The following is a 17,548-nucleotide window of genomic DNA, read 5'->3' as shown; positions in this document are numbered from 1 at the left end:
TGGGCCAGACCCCTCCCTCCGCCCCAGGCGCTCCACGCCTTCCCTGGTCCCTCCTCTTGCCTCTGTCCCAGTGATTGGCATCTGGGTTCCCTTCTCCTTCCCCTTCCGGAGAGGCAGGCCAGAGGAAAAAAGCACCTCTGTGAGGCCCCCTCATGCCATTGACCACAGGGGCGCCCCAGGCCGACGCTCCCAGGACTCACCTGTGGGGCGGCCCAGCTCTGCGCGGAGCCTGTTCCCCATCTCCAGGAGCTGCTCCTTCTCCAGGCGGAGGTGCAGGATTTTTCGGGCAGCCTCCTTTAGTTTCCTCTGGAGTCGGGGCACAGACAAGGCCTGTGTGGGCTGTGCCTCCGGGCCCAGGTGCACAGAGAACGTCCCCTGCTCCACTGTCCCCAAGGATGCTCCATCTGCAGGGTCCTGTGAACAAAACCCATACAGCAAACAGCCTGTGAGACAAGCCCCCAGGTAGGAGAGGGGAGAACTGGGGGTGAGGTGTGGATGGTGGGCGCCCCTGCCCGGCCGGCCCCAAACCAGCATAATGGGCAACATCCTTTTGAAACAGAGACAAAAGGGACAACTGCTCCCGCACTTTAGCGTGAGATGGAAGACAGCCACGCATCCGTGGACGATACCTCTTTCACAAGGAGGATGAATGAAGGCCAATGAATCTCCCAGGCCAAGGCCTGCCCCTCAGCGACTCTGCATGCCAGTTCCTGGGCCCCTCACAGCCCCTGCCCCCTCCAGAGTCTTCCGCTCCCGCCCTCCCCACTCTGCCTTTGTGTCTTTCCAGTGAAAATGATAAGGAGCCAGTTGACCCCCATGACCAGCCTCCAACAGGCCCCAGGGCGCACCGGGGCTGCATGGGTGACGGGACCCCTGCGTGGGCACCGCAGTCACAGGCTGGGTGCCTGCTGCCCAAGGGCTGCTGCCTGGCGTGGAGGGGAGCTGGCAGAGGTCTGACGGGCAGCCACGGTGGGACCCCAGCCGCCTCCTTCACTCTCTCCCCGCCTGCCCTGGACTCTGCGCTGCTGGGTCACTCTGCTCTTGGCTGTGCTAGTGGCAGCCCTCTCCCATCACCTCCTGCTGCCCTCCCTCGCTGGGCCCCCTTCCGTCTCCTCTCAGGCTCTGTCTGCCCTGATTCCTGACTCATGTCTCAGGCACTTTCTCCAGCTGCAGTTCGGACTCCCCTCAACCAGCCACAGGCCAGACCGGTTGAAGCAGGAGCAGAGAAAAATCGAAGGGAAGAAACATAGCCACCTGGGGCCTCAGCTTCTGGGCCCTGAATCTTCCCTGGGCTCCCCTGACCCTGGGACGCACCATGTAGTCCTAAAGCCCTGCTAACCCCATCCTGGACTCACTGGCCCAGCACGCAGACACGTGGTCACACTCATGTGGGGAATAAGAGAAAGGAAGAAGAAGAACATGTGTAGGGCCGCCTCTGTGCCGGGCAGGGGCCCAGGAGGAACGGTGAGTCCAAGGCCCTGAGGGAAGCAGGTCTTACTTAAGCGTGGCTGCTCCTGACACCTGTGAAAGCTGCACTGTGCCCCATCCTGGCCATACCAGCTTGCACCAGCACCAAGAACCGGTGCCAAGTCCTTGCAGCAGACCAGCATGCCCTGCCCTGGCCCTGTTTCCTAGTGCGCCTCTCCAGGGCTGGCAGGTGCCCATGCCCTCTGGTGGCCACTGCTCCTCAGGTGGCCTAGAAGCTGTGGTGAATGCACACTCGTGCCTCTGGCGTGCCACAGGCTAGAGCAGCATAAAGGGGGGTTGTGGAGGTGAGACCACAAAGGAAGACAGAGAGCTCCTGCAGCCCCGCAGCACTGGGGAGGCCTCACCGCAGCCCAAGCACCCAAATCTGACTCCTTTCCCCAGGGTGCAAGTGGCTTGTGGCTGCTCTCAGCCAGCGCAGAGCATCGGCCTCGTTCACGGTGTCTCAAGGGCACAGGACAGGACAGGGAGCCCTCAGGCCTGCAGGGGGCTGGGACACACCCGGAGGAGAGGAGGCCTGGAGGGTGGATTCACGCATGGGGGCTCCACTGCCCTGAAGGGGCAGACCTGACTCGCTGTGAAAATGTCACAGCCTTCCAGGCGAGCTTGGCCCTAGGGTCGGGGAACTCAGCCAGCGGTCCATTCTCAAGGCCTGGTCCTCTTTGGGAACATGCTGTTGGATTCTCTCGTGTTATTTTAAGTGAGGAAAGAACAGTCCTGAAAACAGACTTTGCAAACCCCAGAACAATGAAGAGATTTAAAAGCCTCTCCAAAAGCAGAACCCCTCCCCCGAAAGCCTGCCCCTGGCATGAAGAAGGAGCCGACAGTGGCCAGAGCCTGTGGCCGGGCTCAGGCTGGCGAGTCACAATTTTAAACGACCCTCATCTAGTCACTGTGGCTGTGCCCACCAAGTGGGGACTTGAGCCGGGGACCTCATCTATCTTGGGCTCAGTTTCTAGCAAGATCACATTTATTTTGATGACTCTCTAAAGTATCTCCCCACAATAATGATAAAATGCTAATAGTGACTAGAGACAGAGTCAGGCACTTCTTCTGAACTACTGCGTGCTTCAGAGCCCACTTGATCCCATCCCGTGCTGGCCCTGTCCACCCCACACTGCCCACTGCCTTCACCTGCTCCAGGTGCTAATCCCAGCATCTTGGCGGGGAAGGGAGATGTCTGTGTAGTAGAGGGAAAGCTTGGCCGCTGAGATGTCTTAATGACGATTCTGTCCCCAAGGGCAGCAGGGAGTGATGGACTCCAAGGAGAAGTACTCTGGGAGGCCGAGGCCTGGACCAGAGCAAGCCCGAACCCTGGCTCTCACTGGGTTGGCTCCAGGGTGGATTCAAATCCCTCTGCAGGTTCCCGGGCCTCCAGGCGGAGCCAGCCGAGGGGCCTCTAGGCGGAGCCAGCCGAGGGACCGCCAGCCAACACTGTCCCCCCAGCGGGCCCTCGTGTTGTGTTCTTGGCAGCCAGGCAGGAAGGCATGGGGGAAGCCCAGCCGGCAGGAGGTGGCAAGACCCCCTCAGTCCGGCCGTCCATCCTGCCATCCACCAGTCTCCCCTCTGAGGGAGGGGCCCAAGTGGGCACTAGGCTGGGGCTCACTAGAGACGAGAGAAACGTGAAAAGCTGAACCTGCAGCCACCTGGCGCTGTAGTGGTTCCAGGGCACTGTGGAGAAGTGCTGCATCATCCCTTCCTCTCGACTGGGGGAGTGAAGGGGACTGGCTTCTGTCAGGCAGAATCTCAAACCTGTAGAAAACCGCAAGGACGGCACACGGGCTCCAGGTACCCTTCGCCAGATTCGCCAGATTCGCGCTCTGCTGAACTTTGAGAGTAAGTCGAGATGTTGTGCCCTTTTACGCCTAAATACTTCAGTTGGGACATTCTCTTAATACCCAAGGTTACCAAAACCAGAAATTGAACATGGATACAACGCGAGGCCCTAACGCACAGTCCACATGAAAACTCCGCCAACTGCCCAAATACTGCCCTTCATAGCTTGCTTCTCCTGCCCAGCGCCCAGGATGCTGCGGCACATCCGTGTCCCAGGTGCCCTCAGCCTCCTAACGAGACCTCTCTCACAGGAGGGGCCTGTTGATCTCAGTACGGCCCTTGGTCTGGGTCTGTCTCAGGTCTCCTCGAACACCATGATGTCTGTCCCAGGGTCGGCGATGGGAGCTGATCCCTCCTTAAGTGGCATCTGCAGGCTGCTCCATTGGAAAGTTCCTATTTCCCTTTGTAATTAGGAAGCAATTTGTGGGGAGACGCTGCGTAAGTGCCTTGTTCCTGATTGTGGCATCCATCCATGCACGACTCCCCAGCTGCGGCACTCCTCTTACATTTGCTAGTCTATATTCTAATGTAAGGAAGAGCTTGCCTCTCCCCTTTCTTTCTTCATCTGTTTATTTGCAGCAGCATGGACTCGACTGCCCATTTTATTCAGTGGATTGGAACCCTGACTTCATGATCACTGGCCTGAACTGGGTCAAGGGGGGTCCTTTAAGCTGGTCCCTGAATCCTGTCACGTCTCCACAATGGAATCAGCCACTTATCCTGGTTCCTCTCAGCAGAGGAGGGAATTCAGACCCAAGATCTTGCACTGGGTGCGCTCATCGCTCCTGGGGAGTCACCGCTCTCAGGCATTCAGGGCGGGCAGAGCCAGGAATCTGGGCACACACCAGTTTCTCTGCCTACCTACCTATTGCTTGCTCACTCTCAAATAACCCATGACTTTACACTGCTAACTCTAACCCCAACTCGCCCCGCAGGGGGCATCCCAGCCCTCTCAGTCTTCCCTCTTTCTCAAGCTGTAACTGCTCTCCGGGCTGCAGGAAGCCTGGTGCCCCCATCCTCTTCTCCAGGCACCTGACACACAGCTAGGCAATTATGGGCGCGAGCCTGGGTGGGCCTGGTCTGGGCAGAGGGACTGGCCACTTGGGTTTCCTGTGCCTCAAACTTCTCCCCCAGAAAGTGACCTCACCAAGGTCACAGGATGCCTAGACCTGGCAGGAATGCGAGACCCTGGTGGCTGTACAGAAACGAAGGCCTAGAGAGCTCGTCCGTTCCACCTGCCCTGGGAGAGCTGCGATGGGCCTCAAATTGCTTGGGCTCCCAGCCTGTCTGCCATAGGATTAAACACCTCTATTTTAAATTCTGCTTCTTTGTGTGATTTCTTCCTCCCTCACTCTAACAAGTGGGATCGGTGCGTTCTGTGAGGGCCAACAGGAGAACTGCTAGAGCCCCTTGGCTGTGGCCCAGCACCTGGAATGAGCTGTGGGCACAAGTGAGAGCAGATCTCTCACCCCCACGTTGGCTGCCCAGGTGGGACCGGGGCCCACAGCCCCCCCAGGCCACCACCCACCCCTCAAGTTGCAGAGTTTCAGGGAAGCCTGGGGCCCAGGGGAGGGGTTAGGTGCCTGGGCTCTTGGGGATGGCACCTACAGACACACTTCGCTTTACTGTGCTTCGCAGATACTGCGTCTTTTACAAGACCCTCCACCAGGGCCGGCCCGGTGGCGCAGCGGTTAAGTTTGCACATTCTGCTTCTCGGCGGCCCGGGGTTCGCTGGTTCGGATCCCAGGTGCAGACATAGCACTGCTTGGCACTCCATGCTGTGGTAGGTGTCCCACATATAAAGCAGAGGAAGATGGGCACGATGTTAGCTCAGGGCCAGGCTTCCTCAGCAAAAAGAGGAGGACTGGCAGTAGTTAGCTCAGGGCTAATCTTCCTCAGGAAAAAAAAAAAAGACCCTCCACCAGCAAAAACATTATGACTTTCTGAAGGCTCAGATAATGGTTAGCATTTAGTAATAAAGCCCTTTTTAATTAAGGTATGTTCTTTGTTTTTTTAGATATAATGTTACTGCACACTTAACAGATGATGGGACAGTGTAAACATAACTTTTATGTGCACTGGGCAACCAAAAAATTCACGCACCTTCCTTTATCATGATATTCACTTTGTCACGGTGGTCTGGAACTGAACCTGAAAATCTCTAAGGTCGGCCTGCGTTTACTGATGGCACAGACGGCTCAGCATCCCACCTGCTTGTGCCCCTGTGGGGCCCAGGACACCTCAGCCTCCCCGTCTCCCTCTGCAGGCACCCCTCACAATGCGTCCCCAACAAGGCTCCTCTGCACCCTCCTCACATCCCCTGAGCCAGAGAGTGCCACAGACCGCATCTTCTCCTTGGTCTCTTCATAGCCCCCGGTGGTGCATCCTGGAGCCGTGTCCCCCTTGGATCCCAAGTACCAGTCTCCAAACGTGGCCCATGGAACACGAGCTACTGGAGGCACACACAACACACACTGATTCTGCCAGAGGACTCTTCACGCCTTCCAGACATCATGTTACTGTCCCTGAAAGCTTTTGCTGATGAACAGGTCATCATCTGTAATCGCAGGTCACACAGGTAACCGCGGGTCACCAGGGGTAACGTGGATCACCACACGTAACACAGGGTCACCACAGGTAACGCCACTCACCACAGGTAACCGCGGGTCACCACAGGTCACCACAGGTAACCTCAGGAAACTGCAAATAATCCCAGGTAATCCAGGACATCACAGGTCACCACAGGTAACCATGGGTCACCAAAAGTAACACAGGTCACCACAGGTAATCACAGGTCACCACAGGTAACCTCAGGCAACTGCAAACAATCCCAGGTAATCCAGGTCATCACAGGTCACTGCAGGTAAGCGACAGACGGCTTGGGAGGCATGTCAGAGGACACCCCATAAAGAAGGCCCATTCTTTATGACACTTCCATCATGGCCTCTGGTAAGAAGACAGACAGATGCGGTAAGACCTGTGTGTCAGATCTGTGGGGACGACACGCTGCCGCAGAGCTCTCTCCATGGCCTGGAACCTTGGCTCACACCAGCCACAGCACCAGACGGGCACTGGGTGTGACGGCCTGACCACGAGCAGGATGAGAGCCCCCATGCCACCGCCCAGGGTGGCCCACTGTCACATGTATGTGCGCAGCAGTTGTAAACGCTCTGAGAAACTCATAACACAATACGGTCACCCCTGAGGGTCCTCTTGAAAGGAAAACTGCAGTTTGCATGGATTTTAGGGTTTCGCAGAGCCCTCTCAGCAAGGAGTCAGGACTCCTGTTTCAGAGGAAACAGAAGAGCCGTGTTCACACGTGCAGTCTCCTACACACGGGTTCCAAAGGGCGGGACCTTAAAGACCTACAGCCCTGAGGGATGGGCTGCACCCTTCAACAGGGTGTCTGTCCAGGAAGAGACCCAAACGTGAGAGCCGGCCCAGGAAGGAAGAGGCAGAAAGTGGAGGTGGGGCCCTTGCTTGGGTGACTTCACAGCCCACACCAGCCATGGAGAGGGCAGAGCACACACAGAAGACCCTGGACAGGCCAGCGGCAGGGGCGGATCAGGGGCCAGCGCAGGGGACCCACCTCTCTCCTAAGGGCCGTGGAGTCAGGAGCTCGCAGCTGCTGCCTGCTTGAAACTACCCTGCCTTCCTTCCAGGCTGTCCCGAGACGCTCCTCAAGCTCAGCCACCTGCTTCCGAAGCTCCAAAACCTCCAGGTGCACTTGGTCCACCTCGTGGGGAAGCTCTCGCTGGACAGTGTCCACGTCCAGGGCTTTCTGCAGCACCTAGGAGGCCGTTTTAGAGGCAGTATTAGGAGGGAGAGTAGGAAGGAGGATGCCGGCCCGGGAAGTGGTAGAGGTGGGTCAGGAACAGGGCTACAGGGAGGATGGGGCAGCAGCAGGGCAGAGGTGGACAGTAGAAAGTTCAGGAAAATCACAAAGGAAATCTGACCGTCAGTCTCTCCTCTGACTTAATGCAATCACCCCACAAACCTGCGTCACATCATCATAGCTGCTGCTCTTCTGGCCCCACCTAGCTCAGTCCCCAGGCGCTCTACCTGTCCCCCGCATAGTAGGGACGTGAGCATCTGCAGCACAGCCTGTGCACCAGAGACCAAAGCTGGTTGGGGTGAGTCTGTACATGGAAGTGCCTGGGCAGAGGCCAAGGGCCTAAATGTCTCTTCCTGAGCCCTAGTCCCAGGTGGACACAAACAGCAAGAACTAGAGTGGGCATTCCGAGGCAGGGGTGGAGAGACCTATGGCCGTCAAGGCAGGCAGATGACTGAGGAGCAGACTGAAAGGTTGCTGTAGGAACAGCTCCGGTGGCTGCAGGTTGGCCATGAGATCCCCGAAGCAGAGTCCCTGGCCAGATCTCCGGGGCCAGCCTCTTACTTTTAGCTGCTTCTCTCGACAACATTTGCCCTTCTCTTGATATAAGGACAGAGAAAAGATGAGGCAGACAGGAAAGACACACTTCTCTACCCCCTTAACTTTCCCATTTTCTTTTCAGGAAGATAAACTATTATTTTCCTATTCCAAGGACTCCTATAATGGATTCCTGGTGAATATTTTATTCTTTAAATTTGTCACCCACATACTAAAAAAGGTGACCATCCGGTAAACAGACACTGTTAAGTAAAAAGCAAACAAAAAACACCTTGAGGTAGACTTCTTTTCCCAGGACAATCAAATCATCTATGATAACCAAGAGAAAATTAAAAGGTCTTATTTAAAAGTTTATTTCCTATTTGTGGCATGGGTGTGTGTGGGGGTGTGTGTGTGCGTGTGTGTGAAATTCCAGGGCCGGCCCCATGGCCGAGTGGTTAAGTTCATGCGCTGTGCTTTAGTGACCCACGGTTTCGCCAGTTCAGATCCTGGGCGCGGACATCGCACCGCTCATCAGGCCACGCTGAGGCGGTATCCCACGTGCCACAAGTAGAAGGACCCACAACTAAGAAAAGATATACAACTACGTACCAGGGGGCTTTGGGGAGAAAAAGGAAAAATAAAATCTTAAAAAAAAAAAATTCCAACAGTGGGGCAGAAGTGGGAAACAGCATAGATCTAAAGAGCCGCTGTCCCTCACACGTGTTCATAGATCTGTCACCCCATAAACAGAGACAGAAAAGTGGTCAGGTTCATCTCCACCGCAACAGGAAAAATGTACTTCCAACCAAGATAAGGCATCAGATTTCTGGAGCACTGCCTGCTCCCTGTAGTAGACGGAAAGCTCAGAATAATCTCCATGTTTCCAGAGGGGTGTTCTGTTTCACAGAAGATGCAGAGTCTACAAGAACAGTGTAATTTATGTATTTGAGGACTTAAAAGGACACGTGAAAATTCTCTCTTTATGTTGCCTCATGAGAAATGTGTACAAAAGACAACAGAATGGCATGACATCAAAGGCACAGGAAACAAGAAAAAACAGATAAACTGGATGTCATCAAAACTAAAAATATTTGTGCTTCAAAGGACATTATTAAGAGAATGAAAAGACAAGTCCATAGAACTGGAGAAAAATTTTACAAATCACGTATCTGATAAGGGACTTATACCCAGAACACATAAAGAACTCTTACAACTCAACAATAAAAAGACAGACAACCCAATTTAAAAAACGGGAGAAGGATCTTAACAGGCATTTCTCCAAAGAAGAGATACAAAATGGCCAATAAGCACATGAAAAGAGGCTCAACATCCTTTGCCATGAGGAAAATGCCAATCAAGACCACAACGAGATACCACTCCACACCCACTAGGATGGCCAGAATCAAAAAGACAAATACAGGCATACCTCATTTTATTGCACTTGGCAGATGCCGCCTTTTTAACAAACTGAAGGTTTGTGGCAATCCTGCGTCCAGCAAGCCTAGTGACACCATTTTTCTTTTCTTTATCTTATTTTTATTTTTTTAAAATTTTTTCTATTGAAGTCACATTGGTTTGTGACATGGTATAAATGTCTGGTGTACATCAGTATATTTCCACTTCTGTATAGACTATTGGCAGCATTTTTCCAACCGCATTTACTCACACTGTGTCTCTGTGTCACATTTTGGTAATTCTCAATATTTTCAACTTTTTCATCATTATTCTATTTTTATGGTGACCTTTGACGTTACAACTGTAATTATTCGGGGGCGCCACAAACCGTGCCCATGTAAGAGGCCAAACTTAATAAATGTGTGTGCTCTGACTGCTCCGCCAATTGGCTATTTCTCCATCTATCTCCCTCTCCTTGGGCCTCCTTATTCCCTGAGACTCAACAATATTGAAATTAGGCCAAGTAATAACCCTACAATGGCCTCTAAGTGTTCAAGTGAAATGAAGAGTTGCACATCTCTCACTTTAAATCAAAGGCTAGAAATGAGTAAGCTTAGTGAGGAAGGCTTGTCAAATGCCGAGACAGGCCGAAGCCAGGCCTCTTACGCCAAACAGTTAGCCAAGTTGTGAATGCAAAGGAAAAGTTCTTGAAGGAAATTTAAAGTGCTACTCCAGTGAACACACGAATGATAAGAAAGCAAAACAGCCTTATTGCTGATATGGAGAAAGTTTTCGTGGTCTAGATAGAAGATCAAACCAGCCACATCATTCCTTGAAGCCAAGGTCTAATCCAGAGCAAGGCCCTAACTCTCTTCAATTTTGTGAAGGCTGAGAGAGGGGAGGAAGCTGCAGAAGAAAAGCTTGAAGCGAGCAGAGGTGGGTTCATGAGGTTTAAGGAAAGAAGCCATCTCCATAACATAAAAGTGCAAGGTGAAGTGGCAAGTGTGGGTGTAGAAGCTGCAGCAAGTTATCTAGAGATCCAACTAGGATACTTAATGAAGGTGGCTACACTACACAATAGATTTTTCAATGTAGAGGAAATAGCTTCTATTGGAAGAAGATGCTATCTAGGGCTTTCACAGCTAGAGAGAAGTCAAGGCCTGGCTTCAAAGCTTCAAAGGACAGGCTGACTCTCTTGTTAGGGGCTACTGTTGAAGCCAATGCCCATTTATCATTCCAAAAATCCTAGGGCCCTTAAGAATTATGCTAAATCTACTCTGTCCTCTGTAAATGGAACAGCAAAGCTTGGATGACAGCCCATCTGTTTACAACATCATCTACTGAATATTTTAAGCCTACTATTGAGACCTACTGCTCAGGAAAAAAGATTCTCCTTTCAAAATATTACTGCTCATAGCCAATGCATCTGGTCACCCAAGAGCTCTGATGGAGATGTACAATGAGATGAATGCTGTTAACACAACATCCATTCTGCAGTCCACAGATTAAATTTCAATTTTCAAGTTTGATTATTTAAGAAACACATTTCCTAAGGTTATAGCTGCCATAGATAGTGATTCCTCTGATGGATCTGGGAAAAATCAATTGAAAACCTTCTGGAAAGGATTCACCATTCTAGACGCCATTAAGAACACTCAGGATTCATGTGAAGAAGTCAAAATATCAACATTAACAGGAGTTTGGAAGAAGCTGATTTCAACCCTCATGGATGACTTTGAGGGGTTCAAGACTTCAGTAGATGAAGTAACTGCAGATGTGGTGGAAACAGTAAGAGAATTGGAATTAGAAGTGGAGCCTGAAGATGTGACTCAATTGCTGCAATCTCATGATAAAACTTTAACAGATGAGGAGGTGCTTCTCATGCATGAGCAAAAAAAGTGGTTTCTTCAGATGGAATCTACTCCTGTGCAAATAGTGTGTAGACTGCTGAAATGACAACAAAGGGTTTAGAATGTCACACAAACTTAGTTGATAGAGCAGCAACAGGGTCTGAGAAGATAGACTACAATTCTGAAAGAAGTTCTGTGGGTTATTTTAAGAAACTGCCACAGCCACCCAAACTTCAGCCACCACCATTCTGATCAGTCAGCAGCCATCAACACCAAGGCAAGACCCTCCATCAGCAAAAAGCTTAGGGCTTGCTGAAGGCTTCAGATGATGGTTAGCAATTTTTAGTAATAATGTATTTTTTAACTAAGGTATGCACATTGTTTTTTAGATATAATGCTATTGCACACTTAACAGACTACAGTATACATAACTTTTACATGCACTGGGAAAGCAAAAACTGTCAGTGACTCACTTTATTGTGATATTCCCTTTATTGTGGTGGTCTGGAAGTGAATTCACAGTATCTCTGAGGTACGCCTGTAATAGCTAGTGTTGGTGAGGAGGTGGAGACATCAGAAGCCTCACACACCACTGGTGGGAATGTGAAATGGTGTGGCCACTGTAGAAAACAGTTGGATGATTCTTCAAAAAGTTAACCATAGAATTCCCATAGGATCCAGCAATTCCACTCCTACAAATATGCCCAAAAGAAGTGAAAACAGGGACTTGAACAGACACTTGTACACCATGTTCACAGCAGCCTTATTTATAACAGCCAAAAGTTGGAAACAATGCAAGGGTCCACTGACAGATGGATAAACAAAATGTGGGATATATGATGGGACATTCTTGTTATTAAAAGGATCGATATGGGGCCAGCCCCGTGGCCGAGTGGTTAAGTCCACACGCTCCACTTCAGTGGCCCTGGGTTTCACTGATTCGGATGCTGGGCGCAGACATGGCACTGATTGTCAGGCCATGCTGAGGTAGCGTGCCACATGCCACAACTAGAAGGACTCACAACTAAAACATTCAACTATGAACTGAGGGGACTGGGGGAGAAAAAGCAGAAAAAAAAAAGAAAGATTGGCAACAGTTGTTAGCTCAGGTGCCAATCTTTAAAAAAAAAAAAGGATCGATGTGCTCCTTTATGCTATGACACAGGTGAGCCTTGAAGTCATTATGCTAAGTGAAATGAGCCCATCCCCAAAGGACAAATATTGTAAGAGCCCACTCAGGTGAGTTTCCTAGAGTGAAATTCAGACAGAAAGAGTGGAGGTTACCAGGGGCTGCGGGGATGGGGAATGGGGAGCTAGTGTAATGGGGAAAAAGTTCTGAAATAGATAGTGGTGATGGTTAGACAATGTTGTGAATATACTTAATGTCATTTAATTGTACACTTAAAAATGGCAAACTTTATGTCATGTATATTTTACCACAATATGAAAAACACTGAAAAAAGGTATTACGGATGTGTAGCAATAAAACATGGGTTGTGACGCCAGCCACACGTATAGCAGGGTGGACTCTGCGCTGGAGTCCGTGCAGCTGTCCCGTCTCCACAGGAAGAGCCCAGTGCATGAGTATCACCTGCCCTGCAGAAAGGCAGGCCAAGGGGCTAAGAGGGACGGTGCTCATCACTGACACTGTGTGTTCGTGCCATACCTCAGTGCCGATGTAACATGGGTCTTAGGACTCATCCAAGCATGTCCTGAGTGGGCAGCTGGTATCAGAGCTCTGTGACAGCCAGCAGCCCTGCAGCACAGAGAACAGGCTTCATGGGCTGGACCACCAGCACTGCCCCCTACTCTGGACATCCCTCCCATTCACCAGGTTCTCACTGTGCACCTTCTAGAAACTACACAGAAGATAAGCCAGCTACTCCTTATAACAACCCCATCCTTGGAGGGAAACAGGCACAGAGAGGTCAAGCTACACATCTGAGGTCACGGCAGGGTCCACACTGGCAGCTGGCTCTAGAGCCCACACGCTGTCTACCCCAAGAGTGGCTGTCTAGTCAGAAAACTTGCACAGACTGAATGTCAGGGGGAGGCTGTACCTTCTGTCTGATCCGGGTCACCAGGAAGTTCAAGAGATGTGCCCTGTCTCCAAGCCTCTGGAGCAACAATCCCAAGGATGCACCGTCAGCTAGCATGGTTCCTCCTGTAGAAAGAGTGACTCTGTCAGGCTCAGGCCTCCTAGAGCCTCAGGGAAGGTTCCAACCTACTGTCCTCTCTTTGGGGAGGTGGACTTCTGTGTCATCCTTCGCAGCCCTTAAAGGAGGCCTACTGTCGCCGCTGGTCCCCCAGGGCGTGAAGATGTTCTAAAGCTGAATAGATGGGCTGGATCCCCATGAAGATTGAGAGGTGCTATACGTAAAGTATAATCCTTATGCCACAAAAGCAGGAATCTTTGCAGGACAAAGATCCCATCTTACCACCTAGTGTCTGGTAGAGGCCATTCTGCACCAGTCTCCTAGTCAATTGTCTGAAAATGAAGAAAAATACCCACACAACCCATAGGTCAAGGAAGAATTATGGATTATGGAGACAAGGTAGCCAGAGAAAGCAACTCCTTAAATCTGTGCATTGAGTCCCTGAGGAGCTTATGTGGAAACCAGGCAGCAACCATACAGCTGAAGCTTTGAGAGCTGGGCTCTGCAGCAAAATGCTGCCCAGGACTTAAACTGGCCTCAGACAGCACAAAAATGGACAGACCAGAACAGCACTGCAAAGGCTCTGGTAAGTAAGTGGACATTCAAACCAGCCCAAGAGAGTGGGCCAGGATATGCACTGTGAACCTAGCAATGTGGACTACCTGAGAAAGCAGAAGGAGAATTAAAACCGAGCTCATAGGAATCAGATTTTAGAACATGGCACTCAAAATGCCCATGACAGAACCCAAAACTACTCACCATACTAACAACCAGGGAAATCTCAACTCAAATGAAAATCTCAACTCAAATGAAAGAAGACAACATGAGATGACACAGATGCAGGAATTGCGTGTTAAGGATTTTAAAGCAACTCCAACAAGCAATTTGATACACTCTTAAAACAAGTGGAAAAACGAAAGTTTCAACAAAGAAATAAAAGATATAAAGAAAAAACTCTGATATTTTAGAACTGAAATTAGAATAAAAATCTGACTGGATGGGCTCAACAGCAGAATGGAGATGACAGCAGAAAGAAATGGTGAACTTAAAGACAGATAATAGAAATTATCTAATCGGAACAACAAAGAAAATGGATTGAAAAAAACAAATAACAGAGGCTCAGGGACCTGGGAGAGAACAACAGAAGAGCTAACATTTTTATCATTGGAGGCCCAAAAGGAAAAAGTGTGGAGCTGCAAAAACACTTGAAGAAATAATGGTTGAAAACTTCTCAAATTTGTCAAAAGACATAAACCTTCAGATTCAACACCTAACAGGATAAGCCAAAGAAATCTCTGCCCAGACACATCATAATCAAATCTCCAAAACTAAAGACACACTCTCAAAAGCAGGCAGAGAGAAATGATGTTTGACCACATGGCAATGACGATTCAAATGGCAATGGATTTCTCACCAGAAACGACCATCTGATGTCTCACCAGAAGGAAGTGGTATAATAAGTTTTAAGTGTTGCAAGCAAAGAATTGTCAACTCATAATTTTATACCCGTGTATATGTTGTTCAGGAGTGAAAGTGAAATAAAGACATCTCAGAAAAGGGAAAACTAGGAGGACCTGTCACCAGTAGACCTGCTCTGAGAGAACTGCTGCAGGAAGTACTTCAGACAGAGAGGAACTGGAAACAGAAGGACATCTGGACTCCAGGAAATTCCACAGACCCCATCTCTCCTCTTGAGTCTTTAACAGTATATTTGACAGTCGAAGGCAAAAAGATCCTGCCTGATGTGGCCCTCGATGCGAGGAGAGGTGACATTTGCAACAGTAAGGGGGTGAAGGGCTGCACTGCTGTAAGACCCCCACAGTCCACTTGAAAGTGCAGAATGCTGACACGAGTTGACTGTCATCAGTTACATATACTGTAACCCCTGGAGCAACCATTATAAAGATGACCCAGAGAAATACTCTCTCAAACACTGTAGTAAATTAAGATAGAACACTAAAAAATGCCCAAGTAACCCCCAGGAGGGCAGGAAAGAGGAAACTGAGGCACAGCGCACAGACGTTCAATGGCAGACTTGGATCCTGACAGGGCACTAACTGTGTTGAGTGTAAATGGTATAAGTATATGAATTAAAACAGCTGAAAAATGGATTTCAAAAACTGACCTAACTCTGTGCTGCCTACAAGACATTCACTGCAAGTGCAATGACAGAGGTCAGTCAAAGGGCAAGGAATACAATGACAGACCATGCAAACAGTCACCACAGGAAAGCTGGTATCAGACCAGGTAGGTCTCAGAGAAGGAAAACTGTGGGATAAAGAGGACATTACGTGATGATAGAAGGATGAAGGCACCAAAAACATAACAATTCTAAACGTGTATGTATCCAACAACAATGCTTCAAAATACATTCAGCAAAAACTGACAGAATCGTGATATAAATAAAGATTTCTATTACAATAGGAATAGAAAAATCCTCCATAACCTGACCACAAAAAACCAACAACAACAAGAAAACTGCAGCAAATATTAAACTTAACTGTGAAATGTTGAAAGTTTTCCTCTGGGATCAGGAAGAAAGCCAGCTATTATCAACACCACTCTGGAGATCCCAACCAGGGAAAATAACGTAAGAAAAAGAACTAGAAGACATGAGCACTGGAAAAGAAACAAAGAAAACTTCCATTAATTGAAACAAGCTGATCAAGTAGGCAGGACATCCTGCTGGGCTCCGTTGCTTCCTGGACAGTCAATCCTCTAAGCCCTGGGTTGGCCCACATCAGTGACCCTAGGTGGGCTCTCAGCCTGGGGGCCAGTGCCCCAGCAGGGAGACGGGTAGGGCCAGGGAGCCACCCCACAGAGGGGCCCCCATGTGGCAGAAAAGCCTTCATACGGGGAAAGGAGGTGGCAGCAGTGGGAGGCTGCTTACACCCAGGGAACTGTACTAAAGATATTAGGAGCCAGGTTTCTCATTGTTGGAAAAGGAAGTTGAACGATGAAGAAGGAGAAAACTAGACTGAATTCTGTGAAACTGGACTAACAACAGAGGAACAGACTGACCAATGAGGCTGTCTTAAAATTAACCCCTGTGTTCACTGAAAGACACCAGAGGAGGAAGAAATGCCTGTTGTTTGAGCCCCCTAGCCACTGGTATTTGTTACAACAGCCCAAGCAGACTAATACACCAACGAACACCGGAAAAAATATTCAACGTTACGAATAAACAGGAAAATGCAAATTAAAACCATAATGGGGAGTGAGGTCAGCATCATGATGAAGTGAACTTGCCTGGGGCTCTCTCCCCTCCAACATACAACAAAAAGGGGCATCTGTACTCCAACAGAAGACATCCTAACACAACACAAAAATGTCAGAGAGACATGCAGCCACACGACAGAGGGCAGAGAGGCTGGAGCCTCCCTCAGAGGAGCTGGAACAGGGTAAGAGAGAACTTCGCTCCCTCCCCTAAAGAGTGTGATTATGACTGTGGGAGGATCCATGAGGGAAGGAACAGGGGAGGGGACGCTGGCTCGTGGGGAAATCAAGGACTTGCTAGGGCCCTTGCAGCCTAGAAGGAAGCCCTCTAATGGGGTGAAAACTTTTGCGGGGGGTGATTTCATCAAGCCAAGACCCCAGGAGACAGATAGCAAGAGCTGACTGAGAAAGCCTAGAGAGCACTAAGGAGAAAGCGCCCCTCCACCCAATTGCTCAGTGCTGGCTCCAGCACCTGTGATCTCGGCTGAAGGTGGAAGGCTCAGAGTATGCAGCTCTCAACCCCCACTCAGTGGTGACAGGCAGTAACCGCAACCGAATAATATGAATGAGAGAGACCCGGCCCACCTCCTCTAACAACATCAGACACTACATCAAATCTCCAGATCAGAGAGAAATGACAAGCAACCAAAATTCAGTCCTGAGGACACAGAAATATGTAATCTAAAATGACAATGAATTCAAAATAGCCATCATCAAAAAACTCAACGAAGTAAAAGAGAATGTAGAGAAACAATTCAATGAGTTCAGGAGCTACATCACAAAAGAGATTGAAACTATGAAGAAGAATCAACCAGAAATATTAGAGATGAAAGACACAATGGAAGAGGTAAAACAAAATACGGATTCCCTGAAGGCTCGTGTGGACACCACAGAGGAGCGAATCAGCAGAATCGAAGACAGACATGTTCAAATGCTCCAGACAGAGGAGGAGAGAGAACCAAGACCAAAAAGAAGTGAAGAAAGTCTCTGAGAAATAGGTGACTGAATTAGGAAATGCAACATAAGAATTACAGGTATTCAAGAAGGTGAAGAGAAGGAGAATGGAGCAGAAAGCATGCTCAAAGAAATAACAGCAGACAACTTCCCAAATCTAGGGAATGAGAGGGAAATCTGTGTGGAAGAGGCTTCCAGATCTTATACATTTTTCAATGTAAAAAGACCTACTGCAAGGCATATAGTAGTAAAACTGGCAAAAATGAATGACAAAGAAAGAATAG

General features: G+C 49.5%; 1 protein-coding gene across 12 annotated transcripts in view; it reads right to left on the bottom strand.

The window, feature by feature from the left end:
- CCDC57 (coiled-coil domain containing 57) overlaps positions 1-17,548 on the bottom strand; it is a 120,791-nt gene that overhangs the window by 44,981 nt on the left and 58,262 nt on the right. For all 12 annotated transcript variants that reach the window (XR_011423111.1, XR_002811256.2, XM_070226783.1 and 9 more), the window contains 3 exons: positions 12,999-13,102; positions 6,911-7,111; positions 201-414 (listed from right to left, as the gene is read on the bottom strand). Coding sequence is in view for 10 of the 12 variants with exons in the window: in XM_070226783.1 (XP_070082884.1) it covers positions 201-414; positions 6,911-7,111; positions 12,999-13,102 (519 nt within the window). In the remaining 2 variants the exon portion in view is untranslated. The remainder of the gene's footprint in view (positions 1-200; positions 415-6,910; positions 7,112-12,998; positions 13,103-17,548) is intronic.

Source organism: Equus caballus, chromosome 11, assembly GCF_041296265.1.
Source record: "Equus caballus isolate H_3958 breed thoroughbred chromosome 11, TB-T2T, whole genome shotgun sequence".
Lineage (NCBI taxonomy): Eukaryota > Metazoa > Chordata > Mammalia > Perissodactyla > Equidae > Equus > Equus caballus.
Note: the sequence above shows the minus strand (reverse complement) of the source record. Positions and strands in the feature narration are given on the sequence as shown.